The 17,936-nt window shown below is 45.5% G+C and overlaps 1 protein-coding gene across 5 annotated transcripts in view; it reads left to right on the top strand.

Annotated features, from left to right (window-relative positions):
- NPHP4 (nephrocystin 4) overlaps window positions 1-17,936 on the top strand; it is a 164,880-nt gene that overhangs the window by 44,948 nt on the left and 101,996 nt on the right. For all 5 annotated transcript variants that reach the window (XM_069948418.1, XM_069948415.1, XM_069948414.1 and 2 more), the window contains exons 5-9: window positions 2,943-3,007; window positions 6,465-6,620; window positions 10,530-10,666; window positions 13,110-13,285; window positions 13,595-13,721. In XM_069948418.1, the coding sequence (XP_069804519.1) occupies window positions 2,943-3,007; window positions 6,465-6,620; window positions 10,530-10,666; window positions 13,110-13,285; window positions 13,595-13,721 (661 nt within the window). The remainder of the gene's footprint in view (window positions 1-2,942; window positions 3,008-6,464; window positions 6,621-10,529; window positions 10,667-13,109; window positions 13,286-13,594; window positions 13,722-17,936) is intronic.

The following is a 17,936-nucleotide window of genomic DNA, read 5'->3' as shown; positions in this document are numbered from 1 at the left end:
ATATTCCCTCAGAAGTCGCCCCAGGATCATGTAGGACATTAGGGAGAAGCTGCTGAGCCAGTGTGATAAATAACTCCCCTGGTATATGACCGGACATTTATGAAGGAGCAGGAGTCGGGAGTCTGAGTCGGTCCTGATAAAACTTCGGAGTCGCAGTTGGAGTCGGTCCTGATAAAACTTCGGAGTCGCAGTTGGAGTTGCGGCTTACCGACTCCACAGCCCTGCGATGGAGGGGATCTGGGTACAATACTGAGCACCTTCACCCCTTTTCACCATTCCAAGAACATTTTGCTAAATGTGGAGGTCCTCCAGATATAGAAGTAACTGTGACCCCTGTCAGCCCTTGTAGAGTTCCCGGCTCCCAATCCAGCATTACTGGGGGGGGTTGTTTGTGGAGGAGCCTAATGGTCGCTGTGTGTTTTTGAATTCTCAAATTATAAACTGGCACGGTAAAGCGCCCAGATGGCTCCTCGTCCCCGCTCCTCGCTCCGAAGAGGAAAAACCAGCGAGGAAATAATGTTTGAAAATATTTACTGCTTTATTTGGGTGTAATTTGGGCAACGCTTTCTCATTTAGATTGATGTAATAGCATATTGTGTATATGATTACACGGTCGAACGTGCCGCCTGAAAAGCCAGGGATCCTGCGAAAACGGCCTAATAAATGTGGCAATACAGTCATGGAGACGAGGAGACTGTCATTATCCCAGACACGCTCCTCTAAAGAGACGTCTCTATTGCTGTATGTAATGTTCTGCTGATGTGAAGAATGAAGCCGCCACTAATAGAATATTGGGTTGGAGAGATATTAAGTTACCGGAGCGTGAAGCCTTGGCACTACTTTCTTTTTTTTTTTTCTTCTGAGGTCAATCTGCTGCTGGTAGAATATTAATCACGAGCCAGCCGATCGGTGCGATTCTCCAAATCCTAAACCGGACAGACGTCATAGGATTATTCACAATCTGATTTGTCAGTCTCAGGCGCCATCTTGCCAACCCAAGTGACGGTGACCCATTCGATTATAGGCGATGACTAGTGTTGAGCGGCGTTGCCGAATAGTTTGGGTTCTGGTATTTTTTTCTCGAAAACATTTATCTCGACAATGCCCAAAGCTCGTGTGCGGCAAATATTGCTGAACCCAATCTATTCGGCAAACTATACGGCTATTTGCTTAGTGCCGCTTTGCTCTGCTTCATTCTAGCGCTGTGCAAATACATGGACGTTGACTCCTTTCTTGGCATTCGTTTGTTGTCACTATCATTATGTTTCTTTTTGGCGCCAGTTTGCTGTTGGCAATGGTTGTAAGGAGTTACACATTTCCCATGATAGTTGGCACTAGTCCATTCTCGGAATCGGTGCCAGGTCTTATATGTATAGTAATATGCATGGCCCGAAAAGCTGAAAAAACATACGTCCATCCAATTCAGCCAATTATTCTGCTGTGTTTATCCAGAAGAAGAAAAATGCACAGAGAAAAGAGACAAATTTCCACAGTTTAGGAAAACAAATTTCTTCCTGACTCCAACTCAGAATAAATCCCTGCATCAAGGGGCGCACTTACTTACCCAGGCAGATCCCAACGCTGTTTTGTTCCTCTGTTTTTAGGTCGGTCTGATCCCACTGTGGGATCACATGACCATGTCTCTTCTGTCAGCCAGATGTTATAGTTGTTCCAGATGTTATAAAAGCAACTCCATCTATGTATGCTGATTTCCCCTTCTTGGACGATTAAAAAGAATCCAAAATCCAAAAGCACCTTATACATACCTGATCGCGCTGGGTCCCGCTTCTTGAGGCGGTCGGGTGGCGGAGATTTCAGCTCCTGTGATTCCAACTTCCATAGAGAATGACTGGTGAGTCCGACGCTCCGTCATTCTCTATGCGCGTTGGACTCATCTCAGGAGCGCGCGCGCCGGGCTTCGGACGCTGAAATCTCCGTCACCCGACCGTCTCAAGAAGCGGGACCCGGCGCGATCAGGTACCTAAAAGGTGCTCTAGCGGGGGGCGGGAGCCTGTCACCCCGGCATCGGGGGTGACAGGTTCCCTTTAAGGCATCCTCGTCAAGCCTAAAGCTTAGTAACTGACTCTAAAGAGACTTTGCTAAACTTGAGATTCTTCTAAGACTCTCTATACCTGCTAAAGCAGTGAGTCAAGTGTCCAAAGTATTATCTGGGATATTGCCAGCCAACTCTCAAGCCATTGGGATGTTTTTGCACTTTGCACACATGGACTCTATTTATTGTGTACTGCACCTTTTAAGAAAAAGTTTCAACCTGTTTCAAGGGGTTTTCCGTGTACTTTGACATAGCTCTTATAAACTTGTCTTGCCATATATAGGTAATATGTGCCATTGGCTTCAATAGCCTATTTTGTCTCTTTCTCTAATTTTGTACATTATTTACATGGTGCAGTGACCTCACCCCACGCCGGCCTCTATCCAAGTAGAGTATTTGCTTTCAGAACCCCCCAAACGGCTCTCTGCATTGCCGGACCGCTGTACCCCCTGCCAATCTCCGTATCGGGAGAGCACTCTTCCTCCTTACTCGGCTCTCTGTGGTGGCTCCATAGGAATGAATAGAGCTGCAGGTCACGTGCCATATCCGCGGCTCTATTCATTACACAGAAGTCGGGGGGAGAGGGGGAGACTGTCTGAGGTCATGTGATCTCATGGGTGGGGGGGTGCTGCTTTGGATGAAATGAATATAGGTTGTATGGAAAAATTTAATTGCTCCATCCGTAAAGGGGGATTACTAAAATCACTGCTACAAAAACAGCGCCACCCCTGTCTTCAGGTTGTGCTTGCTATTACAGTACTGCTTCATTCACTCCCACACAGAGGACCAGAGTAGTGCTGTTTCTGGAAGAAATCGGCCATGTTTTTTCTATGGTAAGATAACTCCTTTAAGGGATTACATCTAATTTTATGTTTGTTTTTTTTTTCAGGTTGACCCTTTACCATGGATCGCCTCGAGCCTTGTTACATCCGGCTTTTAAAGACTTGGCAGAGTGTAAGTGTAATATGTTTCTTCCTCCTGGCCCCTGGCATCTAACCTTTCACTATATCATGACATCAGCATGATCCCAGTCATATAGAAGGGTTATTCCATATGATATATTGCTTTTTCACATAACACATGAATGTCTGTTGCCTCATATGTAGGTGCCTAGACCTCTACGCTACTGCAGCTTCACCACCAGCTTTATAGCAAGGATGAGGAAACCTTCAGCCCTCCAGGTGCTGCAGAACTACAATCCCCATAATGCCTGGAGGGCCAAAGGTTCCCTGTCCCTGAGCTATATCCTCACATTGGCGTCAAAAGATGATCAACCATGGTGTAATATGTAGCTTTGTCCACCGGGGGCGCCAGTAAGCTGCATCCCTGCCTGAATATCCGGAGAGCCTTTATAACCCACAAAAGAGAAGAGCGGTGTAATTTATTGCCTCCTCCCTGATAAACCACCATAAAAAATGAAGTATTGGCGAATGTCTGCATCAGCCCTGAGGAAAACCCGCAGACTGCAGAAACACGTATGAAAGATGGATGTTGTTAATTTCCATTTCTATGTTGGCTGGTAATCCGTATGTGCAGGTCCTCCTGCGGCTGCACCTTATCGCACACCGGCACATACATCATCGCTCCCTCTAATCACAGACCATCGCTTCCCCAGATTTTTATTATTCCCTTTAGTTCTTCTGAGTAATTGTATCAACGTTATTCGCTGCATCGTCCGCCGCCCGTAATTAATTTACCAAAATGAAAGTTTAAGCAGAAATTAAATTTTTTTTTTTCCTTTTGCTAAAATTCGAGAAGAAGGCCAGAAGCATTTCTTTTAGTCACGTATAGTAAATGCATAAAACTATACAAAGCTGATTAAAGCAACGTGTTTTTTTTGGTGTCAGAAAGTTATACGTTTGTGATTTACTGCTATATAGAAATCTTCAGTCTTCCAGTATTTATCAGCTGCTGTATGTCCTGCAGGAAGTGGTGTATTCTCTCCAGTCTGACACAGAGCTCACTGCTGCCACCTCTGTCCATGTCAGGAACTGTCCAGAGCAGGAGAGGTTTTCTATAGGGATTTGCTGCTACTTTGGACAGTTCCTGACATGGACAGAGGTGGCAGCAGAGAACACTGTGTCAGACTGGAGAGAATTCCTGCAGGACATACAGCAGCTGCTGAGTACTGGAAGACTGGAGATTTTTATATAGAAGTAAATTACAAATCTGTTTAAATTTCTAACAGTTGATTTGAAAGAAAATAATTTTGCTGGAGTACCCCTTTACTATGAGAAATGGGTCTGTCCTGAGTCAGCTGACTTCCTGTGAAATACAAAATGATACCCCCTCCCAGCTCTATGGAGGACATCCTCCAAAGCCTCTGCCCCCATTTACACTGCTGGATTTAGTAAAAGGTGCCTGTCTCTTAGTGCCCCCGGCTGGAGCTGCACCTGTCGCAGGAATCTGCTCCTCCTCCGAGCAGGTGTAGATTTTGCACGGTTTCATCTGTTTCCAGGTGTAAACTATGGTAAACTAGGTGTGGGAGAAGGCTGCGTCCCCCCTAATAATAAACAGAGGAGTGACCCCCACTGCGCAGCACTGAAGGGGTTACTCACCGCATCGGCCCCTTTCCACGAAGCAGTCATGTACAGGACACCTTTCATTTCTGTGTGTAATAATTTGCCGGGCAGATCACATAATCCACAGGCTGAGCCGCTGCCGGGATGAATTATCAGGGAGACGCTAGAAGTCTCTGCCTGCCGATCCCGGATAATGCAGCAAATTGTGCAAATTGTCTAAAATTGTTTGAAGACACAAAAGTGAAATTTTTATTGATTCCTTGTCCCGGACTGAAGATTTATCACCTGGTAATAAAACCATTGCCGCGGCCAGACGTTCCGAAAAAATAACAGTTTACACAGTGAGATATGTGTCAACTTTACCGCCCTTTGTTTGCAGTTAAAGGGATTTTCTGTCTGGGTTTAATGAGAGTGCACAGACTGTGTATCAGATGACATAGCTGATGACATCATCATTGTTACTTTATATCTATATTACTCATGAACAGCGAATCTGCTTGTACATATAGACTATGTTCATGCAACAGATCTTTTTTAATGACAAGAATGGCCGTTGGTTGCAATTAAAAGGACTGTTCTTGTCATAGAAAAATGTGTTGCAGTGAAGTCTATGCAAACAGCGTTTTTCACAGGACTTATTGAACAATGGGCCTTGTTTGCTACGGCCATGAAATCAAAGCAATTTTCAGTGCAATGACGGCACTGTTTGGCACTCAATACAACGGACTTTCTTTTTGAGTGCGGAACAACAGCCCTCTCCTGAACATAGAACATGCTATGCCCCTCCCTCTCCTGCACAAAGAACATGGTATGCCCCACCCCTCTCCTGCACAAAAAACATGGTATGCCCCACCCCTCTCCTGCACAAAGAACATGGTATGCTCCACCCTTCTCCTGCACAAAGAACATGGTATGCCCCACCCCTCTCCTGCACAAAGAACATGGTATGCCCCACCCCTCTCCTGCACAAAGAACATGCTATGCCCCTCCCTCTCCTGCACAAAGAACATGGTATGCCCCACCCCTCTCCTGCACAAAGAACATGGTATGCCCCACCCCTCTCCTGCACAAAGAACATGTTATGTCCCACCCCTCTCCTGCACAAAGAACATGGTATGTCCCAGATTACTAGAGACAGATTTCCCCTGACAGCAGGCAGTGGACAGCAGATTGCAGAGCAGTGTGAGATCAAGCTGTTTTTCAGGACCACCCCACCGGCATCCCTGCACCAGAGCTGATTGATTAAGATTTAAAAAAAAAACCTCAGCGATGTATTTAAGATATAGGCGATCACATGGAGGGAATTTGATTGAAACAAAAGCCCACATGTAAGCTGGCCATTCACATGGTGCTGACCAGTCGGATGCTCATTCACCAGACCCCTGTCCTGATCAGCCCTCATACACCCTTAACTGAGCGGGCATGTGTTCTATATAGTGAGAAGGTAGAAAGCCAGACTCCTCAGGTGGCCATTTACCTTCATAAGAACAAAAAGTTTTGACAAATGAAATCCAGCGTCCCCGATCTTTTTTACCCCCCCAACATCTGTTGCCTGGAGAGAGTCGGGAGGCCCCAAACACATAATACATTCATGGCGTTCATCTGACACATATGTAATATGACTTAATGTCTCCCACCACCCTCCCCGCCTATCAGCTCCCATTCATTCACATACAATACGTATTAAGAACTAAGAGCATCTCATTTCTGAACACATCCTATTTACTTGGTTTGGGGTTTGGGAGATTTTCTTGAGTCATTTTGTGCCTTTACCTTGTCTCCTACTGTGATCCACCACTAAATTGTCCTCCGCTCTTTGATGTACATCACACATTGAAATTGCCACAATTTGCTTCCAAATCTCACAGCCTGAAAATGTCTTCTTGCAGTGAACAGACACATGACGTTGATTGAGAAGAGTCACATTCAGTACGGCCTGAGGACCCACAGCGCACTAAAAGAAGTCTCTCATCTGCTCCCACCGGACGTTCTTATTTCAGGGTCGGAAAGAATTCCTGGTCTTATACCAGGGAGAGATGAGACAGGTGAGCACTCTACTGTGTGACAGTATAGCTATATGTCTACTCTGTACAAGAGCATAGCTACCATAATACTGCCCCATATACAGCAATATAACTACTATAATACTGCCCCTATATACAAGAATATAACTACTATAATACTGCTCATATATAGAGGAATATAACTGCTATAATGTATAAGGTAGATGAAGACAGCACTCACCCGGTATGAGACAGCTCACTTTATTCCATGGATTGCGGGTAGCAGGGAGGGAGAGGTAAGGACGCGCACTGGGACGGCCGTTTCGGGGACACGCCCCCTTTGTCGACCAGGTGACAACTGCTATAATACTGCCCCTATATACAAGAATATACTACTATAATACTGCTCCTATATACAGGAATATAACTACTATAATACAGCTTCTATATACAGGAATATAACTACTATAATACTGCCCCCTATAGACAGGAATATAACTACTATAATACTGCTCCTATATACAGGAATATAACTACTATAATACTGCTCCCTATATACAGGGATATAACTACTATAATACTGCTCCTATATACAGGGATATACTACTATAATACTGCTCCTATATACAGGGATATAACTACTATAATACTGCTCCTATATACAGGAATATAACTACTATAATACTGCTCCTATATACAGGAATATAACTACTATAATACTGCCCCCTATATACAGGGATATAACTACTATAATACTGCCCCCTATATACAGGAATATAACTACTATAATACTTCTCCTATATACAGGGATATAACTACTATAATACTGCCCCCTATATACAGGAATATAACTACTATAATACTGCTCCCTATATACAGGAATATAACTACTATAATACTGCTCCCTATATACAGGAATATAACTACTATAATACTGCTCCTATATACAGGGATATAACTACTATAATACTGCTCCTATATACAGGAATACAACTACTATAATACTGCTCCTATATACAGGAATATAACTACTATAATACTGCTCCTATATACAGGGATATAACTACTATAATACTTCTCCTATATACAGGGATATAACTTCTATAATACTGCTCCTATATACAAGAATATACTACTATAATACTGCTCCTATATACAGGAATATAACTACTATAATACTGCTCCCTATATACAGGAATACAACTACTATAATACTGCTCCCTATATACAGGAATATAACTACTATAATACTGCTCCCTATATACAGGGATATAACTACTATAATACTGCTCCTATATACAGGAATATAACTACTATAATACTGCTCCTATATACACATGAATATAACTACTATAATACTGCTCCTATATACAGGAATATACTACTATAATACTGCTCCTATATACACATGAATATAACTACTATAATACTGCTCCTATATACAGGAATATAACTACTATAATACTGCTCCTATATACAGGAATATAACTACTATAATACTGCTCCTATATACAGGAATATAACTACTATAATACTGCTCCTATATACACATGAATATAACTACTATAATACTGCCCCCTATATACAGGAATATAACTACTATAATACTGCTCCTATATACAGGGATATAACTACTATAATACTGCTCCCTATATACAGGAATATAACTACTATAATACTGCTCCTATATACAGGGATATAACTACTATAATACTGCTCCTATATACAAGAATATAACTACTATAATACTGCCCCTATATACAGGAATATAACTACTATAATACTGCCCCCTATATACAGGAATATAACTACTATAATACTGCTCCTATATACAGGAATATAACTACTATAATACTACTCCTATATACAGGAATATAACTTCTATAATACTGCCCCCTATATACAGGAATATAACTACTATAATACTGCTCCTATATACAGGAATATAACTACTATAATACTGCTCCTATATACAGGGATATAACTACTATAATACTGCTCCTATATACAGGAATATAACTACTATAATGCTGCTCCTATATACAGGGATATAACTACTATAATACTGCTCCCTATATACAGGGATATAACTACTATAATACTGCTCCTATACACAGGAATATAACTACTATAATACTGCTCCTATATACAGGAATATAACTACTATAATACTGCTCCTATATACAGGAATATAACTACTATAATACTGCTCATATATACAGGGATACAAGTACTATATTACTGCTATAGGTGATTTGTGGTAATAGAAAACTCCGTAGCACTCTTTTCATGCAGCAGTGATAAATAGTTTATTTACAGCGTGATGGGAACAAAGCCAGGTACATATGCAATAATGATGCAAGCAAAAAATTATTTTTGGTAGAAGCGACTGATGACGTTTCGACCCTACCAGGGTCTTTTTCAACGTCGCTGTGGAGAGAAGAACATGCATTTAATTACCTGTTTAAAAGTACTTAGATATAAAGTGAAAAAAGTGAAAAAAACGAAAAAAAAAGAAGAAAAGAAAATGCATAAAAATCATATAGCCTAGAGGGGAGGTAAAGAAAAATGTATACATCGCGTATGATCAGATTGTCCGATCGTCAGAAGGACCTCCTATCCCAGAGTCCGTAATTCCAAAGTATATAAATACATATGGATAAGTAGTGCTGATACATATTATGCTAGTGCAGGTAGTATTGGTATATAGCGGTAGGGATACAGTATATACTGGACACAAGCATTTTCCCGGATATAACGGGGAGTGATGTACATACATGATGCGAAAAATACATGATGAGAAAATAATTATACATGATGAGAAAAATCCAGTGGGGTCACCAGTCAATAATGAGTAGGGAAGGGTATGGGGGGAACTTAAAGATAGGTCAAGTATGGGTAAGGTGGATGGGAAAATATGGGAGTATGGTAGGTGACATGAGAGCAAGGCATAATGTGTAGGGTAGGGAACAGGAAAGGTATGCAATATAGTCGGATGATAGGGAACCGGGTAGTATGTATGTAGTATACGTATGTAGATAGTGGGGAGCAAGGTATCACGGGGGATACAGGGTATCTACATAGGTGATTAGTGGTTCTGTCCCCTGTGAGATCCATAAGCGGCATCCCCCCTCCCCCCCCCCCCATGTATCCGCAGTGAGGTGACGCACAGGGAGAGCACAGTGAGCAGACATGTTTGCACATCGGCCTGTTGTTTGTTTAACTTTTATTTTTTCACATAATTTGGACACCAAGTGCGTCTTAGACTGGCGTAATAATGAATGTGGTGGGGGAGGGGGTTCTTTGGCTGCCTGAGCCGTGATTTTGTTTGTTATTGTCTCCTATGATGTTTTTGGTTGGTGCTGTGCGGAGATGCTGAACTGTTCGGGTTCGGCATCATTCTGTAAACTGGAACTTTTGGCATTTGGACCTGGAGCAGTTGGATGCCAGGAAATCATGGATACAGTCTAAGGCCAATGGCTGTGTCCGTGGTTTCCAGAACTCACAGGGCGGCATCCAACTTCTCCAGATGTGTGCAGTTATATGAACCCAAACAGTTCGACAGCTCCATTCAACACTGTTCATGGTAAATGTACCTTGACAACACCAGTTGCCCCCCACAGGGGCATTGGCCGTCCCTCCTCTCTCGTGGACCTATTGAACCAACCAACACCCCCCCCCCCCACACACACACCCACCCACACCCCCCCCCACACACACACACATACGGATCCATTGCCAGAGTCCTGTGATGGTGGTGGCTTATCTCCATAAGAATAAACATGCCCCTCTTCTCCCCCACACCCCGCAGAAATCAGATTATCGCTAGTAATGGATTTGATGACATAGTGGTCAGGTCATTGATTAGTAAGTGGAGACGCTATTGATTGGTCTAATCCCAGCTGGATTTCTTTGTATATCACAACGAACCAAACTTTGTGTCATTTCCAGCTGACGCCTTAAGAAAGCCTCGCCTGCAGAGGACAGCGACCTGCTACCTGGATAAACTCTACCTGATGCTCTATCCGTCCTTGGAGAAGTTTGAAGAAGAGTTATTAGCCCTGATCAATCATGATCGCTTCCCTAAGGTAATGATTATGCTCTCCCTAAGGCAGTTTCTCTTAAAGGGGCAGTGAACTTAATTTTAACAAAAAAAAACAAAAACTAAGTACTACCTTGATGTAGTCTCCAATCCCCAGTGCTTCTTTTGCACCTTTATTGCATCTCCACCGCTCCGGGCACCCAATCCAAACTTCAGAAACGCCGGCTTGTTGACCATATTGCCATGTGGCCAGAAAACTACAACCCCCAGCGTGCAAAGCAGCTGGTCTCTTACACTGGGGATAGAGGTCACATGATTTTTTTGTCTCCTGTGGGCTGGGTGAGTGAGCACATAGTAGCTAACCGAAGACCGAAAGCAGCTAGAAAGTGGTCACAAACTTATGAAGATACAGCACTTATTTCTATTTACAAATTTACAGTCTTCCAGGACTTATCAGCTGATGTATGTCCTGCAGGAAGTGGTGTATTCTCTCCAGTCTGACACAGTGCTCTCTGCAGTCCATGTCAGGAACTGTCCAGAGAAGCTCCTGCTCTGGACAGTTCCTGACATGGGCTGCAGAGAGCACTGTGTCAAACTGGACACCTTGACTTTCAGTGTCCAGTATGTAGCTCCTCTGCAGGCTCACCCGTCGAGACCTCCTCTCCTCTGTCCAGACCTCCTTTCCCCCGTCGAGACCTCCTCTCCTCTGTCCAGACCTCCTTTCCCCCGTCGAGACCTCCTCTCCTCTGTCCAGACCTCCTTTACCCCGTCCAGTCCTCCTCTCCTCTGTCCAGACCTCCTTTCCCCCGTCGAAACCTCCTCTCCTCTGTCCAGACCTCCTTTACCCCGTCCAGTCCTCCTCTCCCCACGTCCAGACCTCCTCTCCCCTGTCCAGACCTCCTCTCCCCTGTCCAGACCTCCTCTTCCCTGTCCAGACCTCCTCTCCCCACGTCCAGACCTCCTCTCCCCACGTCCAGACCTCCTCTCCCCACGTCCAGACCTCCTCTCCCCACGTCCAGACCTCCTCTCCCCACGTCCAGACCTCCTCTCCCCACGTCCAGACCTCCTCTCCCCACGTCCAAACCTCCTCTCCCCCTTTCCAGACCTCCTTTCCCCCGTCCAGACCTCCTTTCCTCCGTCCAGACCTCCTTTCCCCTGTCCAGACCTCCTTTCCCCTGTCCAGACCTCCTTTCCCCACGTCCAGACCTCCTTTCCCCACGTCCAGACCTCCTCTCCCCACGTCCAGACCTCCTCTCCCCTGTCCAGACCTCCTCTCCCCCGTCCAGACCTCCTCTCCCACCATTAACATTATCTGCCAGGTAACATGTTTTACGCTCCTCCGTGTTTCTCCTGCCGGCGGTGGCATTGACTGTATCGATGATAATAGACGTGGCATTGGTTTTTATTTATTTTGGAGGCTTAAGTTAATCTGATGTGAAGATCAGACAGGACACATGTAGCCTGACACACTACGTGAGGCGTTTCCACAATCCGCCGCTGTTACTGTCGCCGTCTCAGGAACATCTTCATACACCACTAATCTCTCTGCCGCAGGAGGATTCACTGACATTGGATTATAGATTTAAAGAAATGCAAAAAAAAAAAAATGTCTGCAGGCTTTTCTAAAGGATATAACAAGTTGGCTGTGAGATTAAAAAAATGTTTCCTTCATTGTGACGTCCTCTGTCAGGGCCCCATTACATGGGGCTATTACCTACACAGGACTATTATCAGGCAGAATCGGGCAGATATTGCTCGGTGTAATAAAGGAAAGGAAATCATCAGACGATTGTTGCCTTTCAACAAGTTCATAAATTATCAGCCGACAACCATACATTGCTACGTAAATATAAAATTTGATGCACAGCTGAGGGTGATGGGTAAAAAAAATAATAAAGATGTATACTTGCCTGTCCAGGCTCCTCTGGTTTCCCCCTGGCTTTATTCTGTGATCCCCCGCTGACTGTAGCCGTCTCCTGTCCAGGCTCCCTCAGTGTCCTGCTGCCCTTGTCCTGTGTTCCCCGCTCACTGCACATGCAGCTCACACTTCTGGTCCAGTCTTTAAATTGACAGGCTGCTCAGCCAATCAGTGGCTGCAGAGTTGTCCTGTCTTGGCCAGTGATTGGCTAAGCAACCGTTACTTCAGAGACTGGACCAGAAGTGTGAGCTGCATGTGCGGTGAGTGGGGAACACAGGACAAGGGCAGCAGGACACTGGGGGAATCAAGCCAGGGAGAAACCAGAGAAGCCTGGACAGGTAAGTATAATCTCTATTATTCTAAAGCAAGGGCCACACGGACATTACTAACAATATATACAGCCCTTGCTCTCCTGGTCTCTCCCCTCTAATATTTTAGCCTGTATATATCGGATCAGTCAGCAGTTCTTTGTTGATGGTTTCTAGGTTTGTTGATTTGGTTTCTGAAGAACAATAGATATGAATGGCCTGTGGTGATCCTGATGATGTGATGTCTGCTGATCTCTCCCTAGGGCCACCCCATGGATGGGAGCAGTGTGGTGATCCAGGAGCGGCGGCTGCACATCGGGGTGCACAATGGCTGGGGGTTCGTGCAACAGCCACAAGTTGTAGTCGTGCTCCCAGAGGTGAGGATGATGAGAGCACAATCCACACTGAGCCTAAAGAAGAAGACGATCAGCAACCAAAGGTACCGACCCTGGTCACACCACCGTGATGGGGGGGAGGGGGGGGACACAAACTTTGACAGGACTCTGTGGCGTCTCTAAAGTTTTTTACTATAAATGATCCTTATTATTCCCCTTAATACACAGCTCTGTCCGCTCTCTTATCATGTGCTGTAATATCTCATATCCCTTTGGCCTTTGCTGTGAGACTTGGATTATCCGGCCTATTCAGCGTCTGAGAACAGCAGAGACGTGTGCGTAAATCAGTGTATTTACCCTGAAGAAGCCGCTGTCCACACAGTGACATATAGCAATGTCTGTTCTCCCGTCAGCTCCTCCGCTCCAGCCCTGGTATTAAGGAGCCGCATACGTCTTCCCGAGATGGTCAGTGACCCCGGCTTCTCCATCGTCTTTCAGCTGGAATATGTCTTCTGCCTTCAGAGTGGAGTCGGCAGTAAGGTAACGTGACGCTTCCATAACTTATAGTCTGGTTATATGAGCCGTATGTGGCAGTGGTATTGTAGGGCCCCGTGTGAGTGTGAAGATGTTGTACAACTAACACAATACTATCTCATAAGTTACTGGGGAGTCCTAGGAGAAATGAGGTGGTCGGGGAATCTGAGGAGAAATGAGGTGGTCGGGGAATCTGAGCAGAAATGAGGTGGTTGGGGAATCTGAGGAGAAATGAGGTGGTTGGAGAGTTGTTAGGCACCTCTGGGTAGCTGGGCTCGTGTTGCTCCGTATTGTAAGCCATGGTTGGTGCTGTAGAGCAGTTCTATTACTCTGTGTCAGGACGGATTTCGGTGACTCTCTAAGTTGTGATTAGTTTGCTGCCGTCTTATACATCATGCACCTGTAGTTGTCACTCATCCCGTATCGGTGTGTAGAAGGATTCCTGATGAAGCATATAGGATTTCTTATTGAATCCCCACCTGTGGCCTCCTGTAATCCTGCACTCCGCACAGCAGATAACTTGTCGCCAGGGGCGGGCTGGGCCGGGGGGCAGGGGGGCATATGCCCCCTGGGCTGGTCTTCCCCCAGCTGTCAGGGCCGCATGGCTGCTGACAGCTGGCTGGAGTCCTCAGTGCCCCGCCTCCCCTGCTTACAGCCCCGCCCCTCTTCTCTCATATTTACCTGTGGCTGTGGTGGATCCGGACTGTGATGGAAGCGGCCGCCGAAGCCCCGCCCCCATGCCGGTAAGCCCCGCCCCCTGTATGGCCACTATGCTTTCTATAAGCCTAAAAGGCTTATGGTAAAAAGCAAACTGCTGTAGGCAGTATCTTCCTCCGGCCACCAGAGGCCGCTCTCTCCTTCCAGCTGGTTCTTCTGCAACTGGGCTAGAAGAGCCTGAAGACAGAGAAGATGGTGTCTGCAGGAAGCCAGGTACCTACACAGGAGGACATAGGGCAGGGGGAGGGGACCAAGGCTCTCCAGCTGCTGCAAAACTACAACTCCCATCATAGCTGGAGAGTGATAGGCTGTCCATGGATGATGGGAGTTGTAGTTTTGCAACAGCTGAAGAGCCAAGGTTCCCCCTCCCTGACATAGAGGATACATATACACAGGAGACCTACACAGGAGGATACATATATACAGGAGACCTACACAGGAGGATACATATATACAGGAGGAGACATACAGAGGAGTATATAGAGCATACATATATACAGGAGGAAGCATATATACAGGGGTACATAGAGGATACATATATACAGGAGGAGGCATATATACAGGGGTACATAGAGGATACATATATACAGGAGGAGGCATATATACAGGGGTACATAGAGGATACATATATACAAGAGGAGACATACTGAGGAGTATATAGAGGATACATATATACAGGAGGAGACATACAGAGGGGTACATAGAGGATACATATATACAGGAGGAGACATATATACAGGGGTACATAGAGGATACATATATACAGGAGGATACATCTATACAGGGGTACATATAGGATACATATATACAGGAGGAGACATACAGAGGGGTACATAGAGGATACATATATACAGGAGGAGACATATATACAGGGGTACATAGAGGATACATATATACAGGAGGAGACATATATACAGGAGGAGACATACAGAGGATACATATATACAGGAGGAGACATATATACAGGGGTACATAGAGGATACATATATACAGGAGGAGACATATATACAGGAGGAGACATACAGAGGATACATATATACAGGAGGAGACATATATACAGGGGTACATAGAGGATACATATATACAGGAGGAGACATACAGAGGATACATATATACAGGAGGAGACATATATACAGGGGTACATAGAGGATACATATATACAGGAGGAGACTTATATACAGGAGGAGACATACAAAGGATACATATATACAGGAGGAGACATATATACAGGGGTACATAGAGGATACATACATACAGGAGGAGACATATATACAGGAGGAGACATACAGAGGATACATATATACAGGAGGAGACATATATACAGGGGTGCATAGAGGATACATACATACAGGAGGAGACATACAGAGGATACATATATACAGGAGGAGACATATACAGGGGTACATAGAGGATACATACATACAGGAGGAGACTTATATACAGGAGGAGACATACAGAGGATACATATATACAGGAGGAGACATATATACAGGGGTGCATAGAGGATACATACATACAGAGGAGTTAGGGCTGGGCGATTAATCAAATTAATTTGCCCAGAAGGTTAGAATCAATTTCGATTAAAACCGTAAATTCAATTTTCACAAAAAATCATTGCAGGTGGAGCAGCGTAGAGTGACGGGTTGGCGGCCGGGCAAGAGGTGCAGGTCAAGCAGGCGGCGCGGAGGTGAGGTGCATGGCGGGCGGCGGTGCGTGGAGTGTCGGGCCGGAGGTGAGGTGCAGGGCGGTCGGCAGTTCGCCTAACAGAGCCGCGACTGACCTACCCCAGCTATACATATCATGTCCTGCTCCCCTCCCGGCCACACGTGCAGGTCCCCGGTCTCTGGAGGAGGCTGCAGGGACTGTAGTGGTGATAACGTTGCTTCGGGTCCTGGAGCTGAACAGCGGGATCTGCATCCCCCCCCGCTGTACAGCTCCAGTAATGGCAGTGACGCTATCACCTCTACAGTCCCTGTGGCCTGCTTCAGAGACCGGGGACCTGCACGTGTGGCCGGGAGGGGAACCTGTTTGCCGGGGTGAGAGGAGGAGGGATATGTGCACTCCTGCCCCAATCACCCCCAGCTGCCCAATCCCTCTAGAGTCACCCCCAGTCTGCCTCAGTCCCCCTCTGTCACCCCCAGCTGCCCCAGTCCCCCTAGAGTCACCCCCAGTCCCCCTCAGTCATCCACAGTCTGCCCAGTCCCCCTCAGTCACCCCAGTCTGCCCCAGTCCCTCTCAGTCATCCACAGTCTGCCCAGTCCCCCCTCAGTCGCCCAAGTCTGCCCTAGTCCTCATTCAGTCAACTCCAACTGCCCCAGTCCCGCTTAAGTCAACCCCAGTTTGCCCCAGTCCCCCTCAGTCACCCCCAGCTGCCCCACTCACCCCCCAGTTTGCCCCGTACACCCCCAGCTCTCCCAGTCATCCCCAGCTGCCCCAGTTTCCCCCAGTATGCCCCTGTCATCTCTCATCTATACCTTTATTCCTACTACACCCCTCATCTTTACCTGTACTACTAATCCCCCTCATCAGTATTACTAATACCCCTTATATCTATACCTGTACTACCTCACCCCTCATCTTTACCTGTACTACTACACCCATTATCCACTATACCTCCACTACTACACTCTACCTAGATGGAGGCACCATGTGTCCCGCTACCCCCCCCCTCGCTTATCCCGGAAATGCCCCTGCCTGCATGTGTCCCTGCTACATAGAGGATACATATATACAGGAGGGCATAGAGGATACATATATACAGGAGTACATAGTGGATACATATATACAGCAGTAAATAGAGGATACATGTATACAGCAGTACATAGAGGATACATATATACAGGGGGAGGCATATATACAGCAGTACATAGAGGATACATATATACAGGGGGAGGCATATATACAGTAGTACATAGAGGATACATATATATATACAAGAGTACATAGAGTATACATATATATACAGGAGTACATAGAGGAGGCATATATACAGGAGGACATAGAGGATACATATATACAGCAGTACATAGAGGAGACGTATATACAGAAGTATATAGATGATACATATATACAAGAGGAGACCTACACAGGAGTACATAGAGGAGACATATATACAGAAGTACATCGAGTGATATAAACTATTGTAAAAATACAGTAACCCAGCTTTCCCAGCATCTTGCGTAGTAGTCAGTATAATGAGGGTCAGGCAGCTTTCCCAGCATCTTGTATTTGTAGTCAGTATAATGGAGGTCACCCAGCTTTCCCACCATCTTATCCTCAGTATAATGGAGGTCACCCAGCTTTCCCACCATCTTATACTCAGTATGATGGAGGCCACCCAGCTTTCCCACCATCTTATACTCAGTATGATGGAGGTCACCCAGCTTTCCCACCATCTTATACTCAGAATGATGGAGGTCACCCAGCTTTCCCACCATCTTATACTCAGTATGATGGAGGTCACCCAGCTTTCCCACCATCTTATACTCAGTATGATGGAGGTCA

The sequence above is a fragment of the Dendropsophus ebraccatus genome, chromosome 12 (genome assembly GCF_027789765.1).
Source record: "Dendropsophus ebraccatus isolate aDenEbr1 chromosome 12, aDenEbr1.pat, whole genome shotgun sequence".
Classification (NCBI taxonomy): Eukaryota; Metazoa; Chordata; class Amphibia; order Anura; family Hylidae; genus Dendropsophus; species Dendropsophus ebraccatus.
The sequence above is the reverse complement of the archived record's forward strand: the minus strand, read 5'-3'. Positions and strand labels throughout refer to the sequence as shown.